The 15914-nt window shown below is 56.3% G+C and overlaps 1 protein-coding gene across 8 annotated transcripts; it reads left to right on the top strand.

Moving 5' to 3' along the window:
* The first annotated feature begins 2197 nt into the window (after window positions 1-2197).
* FCER2 (Fc epsilon receptor II) lies at window positions 2198-14663 on the top strand. 8 transcript variants are annotated; one of them, XM_064479841.1, is made up of 12 exons: window positions 2198-2317; window positions 4038-4151; window positions 5158-5274; window positions 5594-5647; window positions 8766-8828; window positions 9015-9077; window positions 9193-9255; window positions 9382-9471; window positions 9758-9907; window positions 11315-11859; window positions 12010-12116; window positions 12495-14663. In XM_064479841.1, exons 2-12 carry the CDS (start codon window positions 4130-4132, stop codon window positions 12631-12633), a joined length of 1413 nt encoding a protein of 470 aa, XP_064335911.1. In that variant the 5' UTR covers window positions 2198-2317; window positions 4038-4129; the 3' UTR covers window positions 12634-14663. The 8 variants fall into 8 exon arrangements, with proteins under 8 accessions (XP_064335911.1, XP_064335910.1, XP_031292970.2 ...); XM_064479840.1 differs by having other exon boundaries at window positions 5155-5274; XM_031437110.2 differs by lacking the exon at window positions 9758-9907 and having other exon boundaries at window positions 11708-11859.
* Window positions 14664-15914: the final 1251 nt, after the last annotated feature.

The raw sequence follows: 15914 nt of genomic DNA, 5'->3' as shown, positions 1-15914 counted from the left end.
AAAGTGAGAAACCCAGATTTAGAGATACCTTCTCCTGGAAGCCCTCCCGGGTTTGACACGCCCACTGCCCTCTTCCACCACACATTCACGCACCCTTCCTTTCTCCCCCTCGAAACACCAGGAGAGACTGAACAGGTGGGGTGGCCAGGTTCTTGCATCACATTTGCCTTGAGCGCCGGGCTCTGTCCCAGGTGCTGAGGCTCTGTGTTACAGCGCTGGGGAACGGCTCTGCGAGGCACCGAGGGCGGGCTGGGGTTGGGGGACGAATTGGGGTCCAGTAGGGTCAGGGCTGGGCTGGCATCCCACCCGGGAACTGTTTATGGTCGTTGGCAGAGCCCCGACTCATTCCTACAGAGTCTGGACCCAGGACTGGCCATGACTGAGGGGCAGCCCCAGGCTCAGGGATCTCCAACCCCGAAAGAAGAACCGACACCCTCGGGTCATGGCTGATATCCGCATGGTTTCCTGTTTATCCCCTAAAGTCAGTGAGAGACGTGGGTTACACCGCAGAGGGGAAGAGGGAGGGAGCGATCTGTGACAGGGTCCCACCAGCACCCAGAGTGGGGGGGTGAGACTTCACCCCCAAAACATCCTCTTGTCTAAATTGAGTCTTGGCAGGGACCCAGCACCATGTGAGCCCTTGAGCCCCATTTAGGACACGAAGGGCCAGTGGGCACCAGTGTGGACTGGGGCTGTGGTGTGGCCCGCAGAGTCCTCAGAAGCTCTGAAACACCAGACTCCATCACAGCCCCACCCTCCATCTGAAACCTTGTCCTATGTCCTCACTGCAGCCCAGCAGGACTTGTTCCAAAACTTTCTCCTCCACCTTCCTGTGTCCCCATTACTAGGACAGCCCCACTGTCCACCCAGACACTCCAGTCATCTTCCATAGCATCTTCTGAGCACCCACTCCTCTCCCATCCTCACAGTCCTCTCATCTCTAACCTACCTGCTTCTCTCCATCTTCACAGCCACTGTCCCAGGCCACCTCTGGCTCCTGGACCAGATGACATCCCCCTATTGTCCCCACCAGGTCCCCACCCCCAGGCCTCCCGCTGTCTTTGTGCTCCCAGCAGACCCCAGGCCTGACTCTCTCCTCCTTAAATTGCTCATCCTCTGGCACTTGGCAAACCAGGAAGTGGGTTCGGGGCCCCACAATTAGCTCCAATCAAGGTCGAGAAGGACATTTGGGGGCCCAGAGCAAACAGCCTCAGCCCACCAGAATCCTTCGTTCAGCAGACATGCACTGAGGGCTGCCCATCTCCAGCTGGGGACACAGCAGGACAGATGAGGCAACAACAGTACCTGCTACCCTGGAGTGCACAGTCTGGTGACAATCCAGCCAGCCCCCTCCCTGCTTGGTGGGCAGCCTGGCCTAGCCCAGGTTGGGAGGCGGAATGCCAGGGAGAGTCAGAGAGTCCTGAGAGGCAGTGTCCAGCCTGAGGTGGGGAGGCAGCCCATCCAGGAGTTTGGCGTTAGGAGGTCCCCTACTGAGAACGGGGAGGGGGTTAAGGATCAGGGGACACATTTGAGGGAGGAAGCAGGGTGTGTGATGTGTCAAGAAGTCTCTGTCAATATAAGGTGAGGTGCAGAGGGGTGTGGGCTGCAGACTCAGGACCCACACTGCCTGGGTTCAAATCCTGGCTCTGCCATTTGTGAGCTGTGTGATCTTGGGAAGTTGCTTAACCTCTCTGTGCTTCATATCCTTCCTCCACAAGACAGCATTGGTAACAAAAGCATTTACCTCATAGGGTGGCTGGGAACATTACATGTGCTAATGCATCTCAGACACCAAGGCCGGTACCCAGCATGCGCTGCTACTGAATTAGACCGTATAACAAAATTGGCAGTATTTGGCCAGAATGTTAATTATAGGATGTGTCTTTCTTTTCCTTTTCTCCCTCAATTCCTCCCTCCTTCCTTCTTTTCCTCTCTCTCCCCACTCTTCCCAGCCACAGCAGCATAATGATTTAGTCACTTGAGTTCAAATCCTGACTCTAGTACTTACCTCCTTCCCCACTTTGGGAAGGTGGCTTAGAGTCTTGGAACCTGTTTGTTCACCTGAGAGATGGAGATAATCGTGGCACAGACTTCACCAGGTTGTGCGGAGCATCGAAGGAGGCCATGTGTGAAACGTGGTTATCCGGGTGGCAAGCCCTTAATTAGGTCTGTGAAAATAGAAGCAGTGGGTGGGTGAGTCCACTTTCATAAGAAAGTGCCTCACCGAGTTCAACCCCTCACCGCAGCCTGTGGCCCCTGCCGGCCTCTCCAGCTGGCCCCAGCGGACCAGGAGAAGAGCGGCCTGCTCAAAACTCAAGTGAGTGCGTGATGTGGTATGGCTGTGTGTCTGTGTGTCTGTGCCTCTGAGTGCGTGACTGTGTGTGAACAGGTTTGTAAGTGTGTGTGCACATGTGACTCTGTATGTGAGTGTGCGTGTGTGTGTGTGTGAGGGAGTGAGAGAGACAGACAGAGAGAGAAAGAGAGAGAGAGAAGAGCGAGCTGGCAATGGGAAGCAGACATCAAAGTCTTCCTGCAAGAAGTGACCTCTGGGCCGAGTCTCGAGGGGTGACTAGGAGGAGGTCTGCGGGACAGAGAGGCGGCGGGCAGTGGACAGGCATGGACAGGATTGCCAGGTGTGCAGGGACTTAGTCTGGGGAAGTGAAAACCAGCCGATTGGCATGACTGAGCAGAAAAGGTGATCTTGGCGGATGCACTGGGGGCTGATCCTGCAGGACCCTGGAGAGCCACGGAAGGCTGCAAGCAGAGTCGGGAACCCTCACGTTAGAAAGATGAGCGGGCTTCGGGACACTGCTGCCCTGGCCCTCACCAGCAGACACCTACCAGGAGGCCGTGTCCCCCAGTGGTGAAGCAGATAGGCTCTCACATCATGGGTTCAAGTCCCAGTCCCACTACGGAGTGATATGAACAAATTACCCTCTCTGTACCTCAGTTCACCTAATACCCCACCTGTAGATCTACTGAGCACCTACTGTATGCCAGGACTTCGCACACCACATCATTCTGCATTGTGGAGTCAGCACAGTCGCTCACCCCCAGTTTACAGATGAGCAAACTGAGTCACTTGTCCAGGGAGAAGCTAGCACTCAGCCCCAGGTCTGCCCAGCTTGGGCTCAGGTGTGTCTGGATGATGACACCTCTGGCCTCCTCCAGAATGGAGAAGGACCCAATTGGAGCTGCTGTTAATCAGAGCCTGGCTGCCCCTCGTCTCCATTTCTCTGAGACTCAGAGAGGGCAAGCAACTTGCCCATAGTCACCCAGCAGGAGGACAGTTGGTGACCACAAGGCTTGTCTGACCCCGAAGCCCACAGTCTATGGCACCTAGTAGGCGTTTCAAAGTCAAGAGATTTTAAAGACGCAGAGGAGGAAGCTGGGGTCTGGGTGACAGTCTGCATTTCCCCACTCGACCTGGCACAGAGCAGATGCTTGACAGACATTGAGGATCTGAAGACCCACTGTGTGCAGCACTGTCAAAAGCCTCATGTACATCCTTATCTCATTTGGTCCTACCCAGGCCTCACGGTTTGGGTTCCATCATCACCTCCATTTTACAGAGGGGAATACTGAGGCTCAGAAAGGTTGAGTCCTGGGGGAGGTGGTACAGGCAGGAATAGTTAACAAGACCTGATGATGTGGGAGTCCTTACAATGTCCCAGGCCTTGTTCAAAGCACTTCAGACATTCATGTAGAGCAGATCATCGCACTACAGTGTAGGTATTATTAATATTGTCATTTTATGGCTGAAGAAATTGGTTTTGAGGTTCAGCTACTTGCCAAGATCACACATTGATTGAGCACCTGCTTTATACCTCACCTGTGATGGCCTCTGGGGTGCCCACCTCTGGTCTCTGGCCTCTGACCCTCCACCCCAGCTGCATCCCCCAGTTAACTGCAACCTTGACTCCCACCTGTGGACCAAACAAAACTGGCCAGTGGCCACTGAGCTCCTCAAGTCCAAGATGCTGTCCTGTGCCGGTAACTAGGGCCTGACATCTCACCCTAACCCCAACCCTCGTTAGAACCCAGATCCAAGCCAGAGCGGCGACTGTGCCTGGCAAACGAGCTGCCTTGACAGGTGGTGAGTCCCTTGGAGAGTCCAAGCAGCGCTGCCATGGAGGAAAGTTCATTCTCAGGTGAGAGAACTCTCTAAAGCCGACTCTGGCAAACGCAAGAACCCTGACCTCCTACCTCCCCCCAGGAGAGGAGAAGGGCTCCTGGGAACCTCTCTGGGAAGAAAAGTAAATTTCTAGCAAAAACCCAGCCTGGGAGGGAGGTGAGCCCAGACTGGCCTTCCCTGGCACAGAGCCAGTCAGGCGAAGGAAGCAGTGGGCCCCTCCCTTCCCTGACTCAACCCCCTCATGACAACAAAACAGCTCCAATGGGTGCACTAGGAGCCCAGTAGAGAGAAGCCCATGTGGAAGGGGACTCAGAACAAGTGGAATTCAGCAGGATGACTCCTCACGGCCAGGCTGAGGGGAGGGGGCCCGGGCCCGCACTGAGGCATCAAGGTAGAGCCCTGGGGGACCCCAGAGTGGGAGTGAGGGAAGAGCTCTGATACGGAGAAGGTCTGAGACCCAGTGTCTCATGTCTAGGGAAGTTCAGAGTAGGGCACAGGCATCAGGGTGAGGGCTGGGGTCAGGAGGGAAGGGGGACCCAGTCTTCCAGAGGTGGGGCTGGGGACCAAGCACTGGGTGGGGGTGGGGTAACTGAATCCCTCCGGGGGAGGAGGGCCACAGGTGAGAGCTAGGTAGGGGCCCACCACCTGAGGAGGAGGCCCGTGGAGAAGGGATCTCAGCTCCTGGCCCCAGACCTGTCTCTCTGGACAGTGACCTGGCCCTGGGTCAGGCCACTGGAATGTGGGCAGAAGGAGCGGCTGACATTGGGCTGGATGGGCAGAGGGACAGACTCAGAGGTGCCCAGATGCAGAGATGGACAGACAAAGGGGGGAGTTGCTGATGGATATGAAAGCAGCATGTTGGGAAAGTGTACAGAGGAGGCTGGGGGTCCACTGAGACCCTCTGCTTCAGTGTGGGCTCTGGATGTGCTCCCAGGACTCTGGGGCTGTGGGTGACAGAAAGATGGCAGAGCTGGAGCCCAGCCTCACACCGCGCCCCTTGTCACTCACCCAACTCCCAGCAGACTTCTCAAAATTTACCAGAAGGCGGCGGTGCTGTAGGAAGGGGATACAGCTGGCGCTGGTGGGGCTGGTGACTGCAGCTCTGTGGGCCGGGCTGCTGACTCTGCTTCTCCTGTGGCGTGAGGACACCCCCAGCCCCACACAGCCTCCCTCTTGTGTTCCCTCCCAGATCCCCCCACCCTCAGATCCTGGGGAGCCCAACAGACCCCTCAGAGCCCAATTTCCCCATCCTGTCTCCCATCGTGACCCCACCATCCCCTTCCCATGCTCGTTCCACCCACCCTTGAGAGCCCTGTGCCCTGGCCCAGTACCCATCCTTCGGGCACCTCCCACATGGTGTACCCATGGCCTCCATCCCCAGCTGGCAGGTGGGGTGTAGAAGGATGAGGGCACTTGAAACATACTTCCTCCCCCCTCCTCTTCTCCCCTCCTCCCCAGATTGGGACACTCTACGAAATCTGAAACAGCTGGAAGAGAATGCTGCCCGGAACGGTATGGAGGAACCAAGGGGTGGGGTGGGTGAGACACTAGGCTGTGGTCCTGCCTCAGCCACTCAGTGCTGTGGGATGTGGGGTGAGGAGCTGGCTCCAGTTTCCCCCCAGGAATGGAGGGTCAGTCTGTGCCCACCTCCGGGGGGGGTAAAAACCCAGAGACTCTTGGAGGCGAGGGCTCTGAGAGGTGCCTAGTGGGGTGTTATGTAAAAGCTCCGTGCCTCAGCTTCCTTGCCAGTAAAATGGGCAGAATTTTAGCCAAGACTTTCAGAATCGAGTCCAGTGAGCTTTTAAGAAATGCCTGCTGCTTTCCTGTTTAATTCTGGGTCAGGGAAGGGTCCACACGTTCATTCTATCCTTGCCTGCCCTTTCCCGAGTACAGGCAGACCTCGGAGATATTGCAGGTTTGGTCCAGAATAAAGCCAGCGTCTCAGTAAAAGCGAGCTGCACGAATACTCTGGTTTCCCAGTACATATAAAAGTTATGTTTACGTTACACCATGTGCAATAGCATTAGTCTAAAAAGTGTACGTATCTTAATTTTAAAATACTCTATTACTAAGAAAAAGGATGCTAAGCATGATCAGCGAGCAGTAATCTGTTTGCTGGCGGAGGGTCTGGCCTTGGCGGTGGCTGACTGACCAGGGGGATGGTCGCTGAAGGTTGGGGTGGCTGCGGCAATTTCTTAAAATCAGACAACTATGAAGTCGGCCACATCGACGGACTCTTCCTTTTATGAACAACTACTCTGTAGCCTGCAGTGCTGTTTTATAACATCTTATCCACAGAACTTCTTTCAAAATTGGAGTCCACCCTCTCAGCCCCTGCTGCCGCTTCATCAGCAAAGTGTATCCGCTGTTCGAAATCTGTGGTTGTCGTTTTCAACAATCTGCACAGCGTCTGCACCACGCGTAGATTCTGTCTCCAGAAACCACTGTCTTTGCTCCCCCTTAAGAAGCAGCTCCTCATCTGTTAGAGCTTTATCCTGAGATGACAGCTGTTTGGTCACATCTTCAGGCTCCACTTTTTTTTTTTTTTAGAGTGAATTATAGCGGCTTTGTAACGTTGTGTTAGTTTCTGGTGTGCAGCATAGTGACTCCGTTGCACACATACGTGTATCTGCCTTCTCATAGTCTTTTTCAGTATAGGTTTTTACAAGCTATTGAATATAGTTCCCTGTGCTATACAGTACGACCTTGTTGTTTATCTATTTTGTATTTATAGTAGTGTGTATCTGTTAATCCCAAACCCCTAATTTATCTCTCCCCCCACCGTCCCTTTTGGTAACCAGAAGCAGGCTTCACTTCGAATTCTAGTTCTCTTGCTGTTTCTTCTGCATCTGCAGTGACTTCCTCCACTGAGGTCTTGAAACCCTCAAAGTCACCCGCGAGGGTTGGAATCAACTTCTTCCCAGTTCCTGTTAATGCTGATATCCGGACCTCTTCCCATGACTCACAAATGTTCTTAGTAGCATCGAGAATGGTGAACCCTTTCCAGAAGGTTCTCAGATGACTTTGCCCAGATCCATCAGAGGAATCATGACCTGTGGCAGCTACAGCCTTATGAAACGTCTTTCTTAAGGATTTTCTTAATAATAAGACTTGAAAGTGGAGATGACTCCTTGATCCCCGGGCTGCAGAATGGATGTCGTGTGAGCAGGCGTGGAAACCACGAGAGTCTCACCGTCCGTCTCCGTCAGGGCTCTGGGGTGACCAGGTGCATGGTCGATGAGCAGTCATATTTTGAAAGGAAACTTTTTTTCTGAGCAGCAGGTCTCAATCTCGGGCTTAAAATACTCAGTAAACCGTGTTGGAAATAGATGTGCTTCTTCCGGGCTTTGTTGTTCCATTTATAGAGCACGGGCAGAGTAGATTTAGCATCGTTCTGAAGGGCGCTAGGACTCGGGGAGGTAAATGAGCAGTGGCTTCAACTGCAAGGCCCCGGCTGCACTGGCCGCGAACAAGAGAGTCAGCCTGTCCGTTGAAGCTTGGAAGCCAGTCATTGACTTCTTTCTAGCTATGGATGCCCTCAATGGCATCTTCTTCCAATAATAGAAGGCTGTTTCTTCTACAGTGAAAAATCTCTTGTTTATGTAGCCACCTCTGTTTATTATCTTAGCTAGATTGTCTGAATGATCATCAGGTAAACGTCAGCCCTTGCCGCTTCCCCTTGACTTTCCTGTTAAGGAGACGGCTTCTTTCCTTAAAGCTCGTGCACCAACCTCTGCTGGCTTCACACTTTTCTTCTGCAGCTTCCCCTCCTCTCTCAGCCTTCAAAGAACAGAGGAGAGTTCGGGCCTGGCTCTGGATGAGGCTTTGGCTTGAGGGAGTTTTGTGGCTGGTTTGACTTTCTGCCCAGACCGCTCCAACTTCCTCCACCTCAACTCTGAGGCTTTCACTTCCTTAGCCTTCCTGTTTTTACCGGAGCAGCCTTCTTAACTTCCTTCAAGAACTTTCCCCTTGCCTTCACAACTTGATTGTTTGGCACAAGAGACCCAGCCTTCAGCCTCTCTCGGCTTTGGGCCTGCCCTCCTCACTTGGCTTCATCACTTTTTAGCTTTTGATTTCAAGTGAGAGACGTCCGACTCTCCCTCTCACTTGGACACTTAGAGGCCACAGTAGGGCTATTCATTGGCCTAATTTCAATGCTGCTGTGTCTCGGGGACTGGGGAGGCCCGAGGGAGGGAGGGAGACGGGGAACTGCCTGAACTTTCATTGATTAAGTTCAGCATCTTCTATGGGCGTGGTTCATGGTTCCCTGAAAGAATTTCAGGAGTAACATCAAAGATCGCCATAGCAAATATAATCATAATGAAAAAGTTTGAGACATTGCAAAAATTACTAAAATGTGACACAGAGACCCAAAGGGAGCAACTGCTGTTGGAAAAATGGCGCTGAAAGACTTGCTTAACACCTGGTTGCCACAAACCTTCGATTTGTAAAAAATGCAGTATCTGCTCAATGAAACAAATACTTGTGCCTCAGAAATTAAAAACAAAAACTGTGGCCATTGTGACCCTGTGAGTTGGGGGGCACCTGCACTTGGGGTTGGCGTAGCGGAGATTCAGGGACCTGCCTTCCTGGTTCCCAAGGACACGTGCCTTCTCTCCCACTGCCCCAGTCACTCAGGTCTCCAAGGACTTGGAAAGACACAAGGGTGACGAGATGGCTCAGAAATCCCAGGGTGAGTGAGCTCAGCTCAGGGTCCAGGGAAAGGAGAGGAGGTGGGGATGGGTGAGCAGATGGGACCGGGCTCTAGACCACTACGAACTGCGCAGTGAGCAGCTGACCCTAAAGACTCAGGCCAAGGGGGGTTGGTGGGGGCGAGTCTGAGAACTTGCCTCCCACTGAGCCCCTCCCCTGTGACCAGCTGCCCAGATGTTGCAGAATATGGAGAGGATCCAAGCTGAACAGAAGAGAATGGAATCTCAGGGTGAGAATTGGGGCGGGGATAGGGGGGCTGTGGAGCTGGGGGCCAGGCTGGGGGACTCAGCCCCACAGGCATCATCCCTGACACCAGTCCTGCTCCCCGCCCCCCCCCCCCCCAGAGTTTGAGCTCTTCCAGAACCTGGATGGTCTTCGTGCTGATCTGAGCAACCTGAAATCTCTGAGTGAGCCTTGGGAGGGGCAGCGGGAAGGTGGGGGGCCAGGGAGGTCTGCCTGCTCTTGTGCCTCCCAAAGTAAAAGCACTTTGTCCCTGCTTCCTGCCCCCCCCACCAACAACCCAACCACTCAAGATATGAACGAGAGACGCATGGCCTTGGAGTCCCTGGAAAGACTGCAGGAGGAGATACAGAAGCTGTGGGTAGAGCTGCGCGAGTCCAACGGTGAGTGTGTGCGTCCATGCCGGCGGGGGTGTTGTGCACACGTGTGACAACGCGGGTGTGTTCCAACGTGCAGTAGAGGTGTGTGCATGAGGACGTGGATGGATCTGTGCTGACGTGTGTGTCAGGGCTGACGGGGGCCACACGAGTAAGCCCTTTCAGATTCCAACAGTCCCCTCCCCCGGCCTGGGTGGGGGACTCCCACACTTTTTTCTCCTCCGAGTAAAAGCTGTCCCACCATCGCTGGGTTCTCTTCCCTGATCTCTCCTCTGCCGTCTCCGCTCAGCAGACAGCCGTGGGGAGGACGCCCTTGGCCACAGCCCTCCCGGAGGATTGCCCGACCCAGCCAGGGGGCCGGAGGGGGGTCACCCCTGCAGCAGTGGGGACACTGGGGACCACGGCGTCTTCCCCAGGGGTGGCACTGATGGAGGCAATGCTGGCAAGTTACGAGGGTTGTGGGGGTGTCCCCAGCAGGCCAGCGGACTGCAGAAAGAGCAGATAGTCGATTGCTGTGCCTTTAACCTGGGGTGGAATTTGGGTGTTACAGCCCTGAAGTCCCTCCCCGCTCCCCCTATCCTAGCTGCACCCTTGAGTTTTGACCTTCCACCCCTGGGAAGCCCCAGCTGCCCCAACCAGGTCAGAGAAGAGGAAGGATCTCTGCTTGGTGTGGAGGAGTGCTGTCTCCTGGGACCTGGTGTGGTCGTGGGAATCCCAGCAAGAAACCCCACTTTGCTCCTCTTGGGGAGAGGGGGAGCCTGGATCGGGCTCACTTGGACAGGTCACTTTCTGATTCCCACTCAGTCCTTGAGTTCCCCATCGCCAAGTCTGGCCCCATGTCCCGGGGTCTGAGCCTGGCTCTGCTGGCTCTGTCACAGTGACCACATGACACCCAGCCAGGGCACCATCCCCCAAGTTTCCTTGAAGGGACCAGAGATGCTCTCTTTGTGTTTTAATGCTACTCCCCCGGGGGCCACACACTGGCTACTTTTTGACATATGAGATGTTTCTCAAACTGCTGCAGGCCCCCGGCCCCTCAGAAAAATCCCCCCAAAGCCAAGGAGCCCTCCATGAACATTACTCGAAGCAAATCTACTTTAAGTCACGAGCGAGTCAACGCAGCCACAGTGGGTTTGACCTCCCGCTTGGGAGTGCTGGTGCTGGTGACAGGACCTGAGTTTCCTTGGGGAAGGGGCGAGGGGAGAGAAAGACAAGGTGGCCCCTGATGGAGGCCGTTGGGGGTACCCAGACCTCCAGTCTCCTCCCACCCACTACGTGCACGGGCTCCCCTGACCAACTAGAAGGAAATCATTTCAGTTTCCCAGAAAGTGGTCAAGAGTGCTGGTTCTGGGGGTGCTGGCCACGATGGTGGTGGCCAGGGATATTATAGGAGGTTCTGGTGGGGACAGTCATGGGGGAAGTGGTGCTGGCTCTCTTGACGTCAGCACTGCTGTGGGCACTGGTGACTAAGATGTGGCTGGCGTGGTTAAGGTGGAGTTGTGGTAGAGAGGTGTTGCTGGCCATTGTGGGGATCCGCAGGGATGCTACTGATCAAGGCATTACTGACAGTGGTGGTTGAGGAGCTGCTGGCCATGGAGCTGGTGGTGTGGTGACAGATGGTGCCTAAGGTGTTGCAGGCCACAAATATATTTATGGTGATGGTGTTGGTGGTTGAAGTGCTGTCGGCCGAGGGGTGTTTGTGGTTGTGGTGCCTGCCGTTCTGCTCACGACGTAGGCAGTTGAGGTGCTTCTGGGGTGGAGCTGGTCTTTCATGGTCAGCAGCAAATCTCCGGGGAAGACGGCAGCCTGGGGGACTCTCTGTCAGGCTCTGGGGTGGATCTGCTTTCAGCCCAGGCCCCCGGAGAGATGCTGCCACCCACCCTGCCCATGGTACCCATGCTGCCCACCACGGTGCCCGCCACGATGCCCACCACGGCCCCTGCCACGGTGCCCACCACAGTGCCGACCACGGCCCCCACCACAGTGCCCGCCATGGTGCCCACCACAGCCCCTGCCACGGTGCCCACCACAGTGCCGACCACGGCCCCCACCACAGTGCCTGCCACGGTGCCCACCATGACCCCTGCCATGGTGCCCACCACAGTGCCCGCCACGGTGCCCACCACGGCCCCTGCCACGGTGCCCACCACAGTGCTGACCACGGCCCCCGCCACAGTGCCCACCATGGTACCTGCCACAGCGCCCACCACAGCCGCCCCCCTCAGCCTCTCCTCCACCCCAGGCTCCACGTGCAACACGTGCCCTGAGAAGTGGGTCAGTTTCCAAAGGAAGTGTTACTACTTCGGCGAGGGCGCCAAGAAATGGATCCAGGCCCGCTTTGCCTGCAGCAACTTGCACGGGCGGCTGGTCAGCATCCACAGCCAGGAGGAGCAGGTGGGTCTGGGTTCCACTGATGGCGCACTGGTGGGAGATCTGAAGATCCCACCCCCACCTCCTGGATGATGCTCGTGGCGGTGGCGGTGGTGTTGGGGAGGGGGGCCCGGGCACGTCTCCCCAGCCCTCCAGCCCTGTCCTGCTCCCCAGGACTTCCTGACCAAACATGCTAACAAGAGGGGCTCCTGGATTGGCCTCCGGGACCTGGACATTGAGGGGGAGTTCATCTGGATGGACAAGAAACCCCTGAACTATAGGTGAGGAAGGGGGAGGGGGGGCCTTTCTGGGATGAGAGGAGAGGGTATTTGGAGGGCACGTGCCCCAGGCCATCTTGGGGAGCTTCTGGACTGCAGCCGAGGTCGGGGAGTGGTGCAGAGGGGGCAGGGGCTGTCAGGGTCCACATCTCGGGGTACATCCCAGGGGACTCAGGGCCGAGGCAGATGGTCAGGGTTTGGAGGCAGGTCCAGACTAAGGGGAGAAGAGGGGGATGAGGGTGTCTCCAGGATGCAGGGAGTTGGAGTGGGAATCCAGGGATGGTGTGGGGAGGGCCCAGACTTGGAGGGATACATTGAGGCTGAAGGCAGTGGGAGCCCTCCCTCTCCCCCATCTCCTGACCCCGAATCCTTCTCTTTCAGCAACTGGCAGCCAGGGGAGCCCAACGACGCGGGGCAGGGCGAGAACTGCGTGATGATGCAGGTCTCTGGGCAGTGGAACGATGCCTTCTGCAACAACCGGCTGGACGGCTGGGTGTGCGACCGGCTGGCCACATGCTGAGCTCCCTCCTGCTCTGCCCCCTCGGCCCTGGGTCCCCTGGGAGGTGCCCCAAGATGTGGACCCCGACAGCCCCCTGCCTGCTCGCCGGGTGTACCCCTCTGCACCCCTCCCCCGCTTCAAATATGGGAACAGCCTAGCCCACCCTGTGATACTGAGGACCCCAACCAAGGCCTGGATGCCCCTTTTTGTGGCTGAAGAGTCCAGATGACATCTCCTCCCAACCCAACAGAAGCAGCTGACTAGTCATCCCCGATTCTGGCCAACACTCCAGAGGGCTTTTCCCTTGCTCCTCAGCCCAGCGGCCATCACCCCTTTCCTGCCCTCGAGTGCCTGGAGTTCCCACCTGAGTTCCCACTTTGAGAACCCCTACCCGCAAGCCTGGAGGTTAGAAGCCCCCTCCCCACTGGGGCACAGTGCCTGGCAGCCCAGCCCTGCAGGGAGCTGCAGAGGAAACTTCAGACTCCTGCGTTCTTCCTCCACCTCCACCTCACCATCTCCTGATGCAGCGCGTGTGTCCTGCAGCAAAGGACAGAGACCCCCAGCTCAGCCAACCCGTCCTCCCTGCCCGCCCCGTGTCAATAACATGAGGTGATGATGGCCCCTCGGACTGGCCCCTCCTCGGGGCCTCACTGGCTCTAGCCTCCAGGTGTGCAACGTGGGAGCTGGGAGTTCCTGGTGCCTGAGGACACCTCTGAGTATGTGGAACTGAAGTAGCGTTCATACATCCCCACTTTTCCCCCCCTACTTTATTATAAGCATTTACTCAGCAGGGCCCAGAGATGAAGAATGGGGTTCAGTGGAGCAAAGAGTACCCCTAGACCCCCAGGAATATAGTTGGGCAGGACAGTGGACCACCTGAACCTAGTTCCCAGCCCAGAAGCGGGATGGCTGGAGAGGCTGGTGGAGAGGTGGCCAGATGACCTGGCAGCCAGTTCAGATCCTGAGGTGCTGGCCCCGTCCCTACTCAGACAGCACCAGCCCCAGGCTTGGCACAGGTCCGCCCCCAACCTCTGGGAGTCCGTAGGCGGCAGACCCGGATCTCAGGCTGCCCATGGTTAAGGGCCTCACTGCCCACCCCACCCCCAGTTCCTCGCCTAGAAAAGGAAGAGGTGGACGTGCTCACGTGATTCTTGGGCCCACTCGAGAAAGAGGAACCCATGAGGAGAGACTCACACTGGATCACCCAGGACCTGGGAGTCAAGGGCCAGGCCAAGCCAAGCCCCAGCCATGTGGACGGGGTGCTGGGGAGGGTACCCTGGGGTTTAGGATGGGGCGGGGACAGAGCTGGCCCCTTGGAGCGAAACATGGGCTGGAACCCCCAGTGACCTGTTATCTCTCCCCACCCCCCCACCCCCAGACTTGTCTCCCCCAGACCTCCTCAGAACTCCAGGCCAGTGCACAGCTGCCCACCCCGGCTCTCCTTGCAGAAGCTCCGGCCCCAGCCTCCTAGTTACTCAGGCCAGCACGGGGTCACCCTCGCCACCTCTTTCTCTCACCACCCCACCTCCAAACCCGTAAGAAAAGGCCATGGGCTCAGGAAGTCAAGCCACTTCTTACTCGCTCTTGCCACGGCCTTTGTGTAGCCCCAATCTTCAATCAGCCTGGCCGCCCTCTTCACTGCCCCAAACTTCCCAGAAGTGTCTTCCCAGCTCAGAGAAAGACAAAGTTCTCCAGGGTCCTTTGTGATGGCAGAACCCCTCCACGCACCCGACCTCCCCCAACCCCAGCCTCCTCACCGTTTCTTCAACATTTAGGCTCACTGCCACCTCAGGGCCTTTGCACATGCTGCTGCCTCCAGCTCCTCAGTGAAGCCTGTCCTGAGCTCCCCTCCATCCCACTTAAAATGACACCTCCTGACACCCCATCCCTTTTACCCCCCCTGTACTTTCATCGCGGCCCCCTTCTCTCAGCAGAATGTATGATCTACTTCATCTGTTTGTTTCAGGAGGGCAAGGGCCTTTGTTTTGTTCTCAGCTGTGTCCCCAGAGCCTGGCACACAGGAGGTGCTCAATAAATATTTGTTGCCTTAACATGTGACTTTCTTTCCGGGCTTGTGAATCTTGGCTTGTGCTTGCCTCATTCCCCACGGGCCAGTGCTGGGTGCGTCCTCCTCACTGCCCCCCACCCGTCTGGGGGCTTCGGTCCCCAGCATCCCAAGTCAGAGCTGCTGTGATGGGAGCCTCTCCCTGACCCCCCTGGCCCCACAATCCTATGGTTTGTTCCAAACCTTCTCCCTTCTCCACAAGTCCCTCCTCACCCTCTGCAGACAGCAGCAGACCCTGGGTCCTCCTCTCCCAGCTCGCATCCCAAGGGACCCCCGCATCCCCTCCCTTGGGGTCCAGCCGTGTCCCCTCCCCTCCTGCCCTATTTCTCTGGCATCCTTCACTGCCCAGCCTGTGGACGGATCAGCCATTTCCTGATCGTCTCCATGCTTGAGCTCAGTAGTTTATTTATCCAGTTGACACCCACGACTCCTTTGCGATGCGCTGAGGTTTGTTCTGACAACCACCTGCTGGGATGAAACTGCCCTCGACCAAGCCTAGCGTCCCCTGCCTTCCCATCTCAGGCTGCCCTCCAGAGAGCTGAAAAGCTGCACCCACCCCACCCTTAAGCCCTTCCCATTAGCAGTGAGGCGGACCCAGCCAAAAGCACCTGAGGTTCCTTTTCAAAAGACTTATTCAGGTCCTAGGGGGTGGGGACGGGGAGGACTGGCAGAAGTTTCCCCGGCAAAAGTCCTGAAGGGCTTCCCTTGAGAGGGAGGAGTGCCCAGGGACCAAGGGTGGTGGGGAAAAGGGCAAGGTTTGCCTGAAATGTAATTTTTTACCTTCTATTTTTTTTAAAAACAAGAAACAAGTTCGCCGGTTGATTGCCTGTTTAGCAATTAACTTCAAGTTATTTTAGGCGCCCAGATGATTCTGCAGCGAGCCCACTCATTTCCCCTTGAGAACCAGGTGCCTCAGGCGAGGTTCTCAAAGTGTGGCCAGGGAAGTCCCAGCAGTTCCTAGGAACTTGTGAGAAATGCAAATCCCCGGCACACCCGGATCTGCAGAATCTGAAACTCTGGAGTAGGGTCGGGGTGGGGGGGCAGCCACCCCAGTTTGCACACAGTCTATGCCCTTGAAACCTGCTTCTCAGACACATAGGAAAGTCCTGGGGACCTTGGTAAAGGCAGACTCTGAGTGGGTAGCCTAAGGTGGGCCTCAGGGTCTTCATTTCTGACAACCTCCGGGGGATGTGGATACTGAGGTCTTGGACCACACTTTGAGTTAACAAGTGTCCAA

This window comes from Camelus dromedarius, chromosome 27 (assembly GCF_036321535.1).
Source record: "Camelus dromedarius isolate mCamDro1 chromosome 27, mCamDro1.pat, whole genome shotgun sequence".
NCBI lineage: Eukaryota > Metazoa > Chordata > Mammalia > Artiodactyla > Camelidae > Camelus > Camelus dromedarius.
This window is presented reverse-complemented; position numbering and strand designations above follow the sequence as displayed.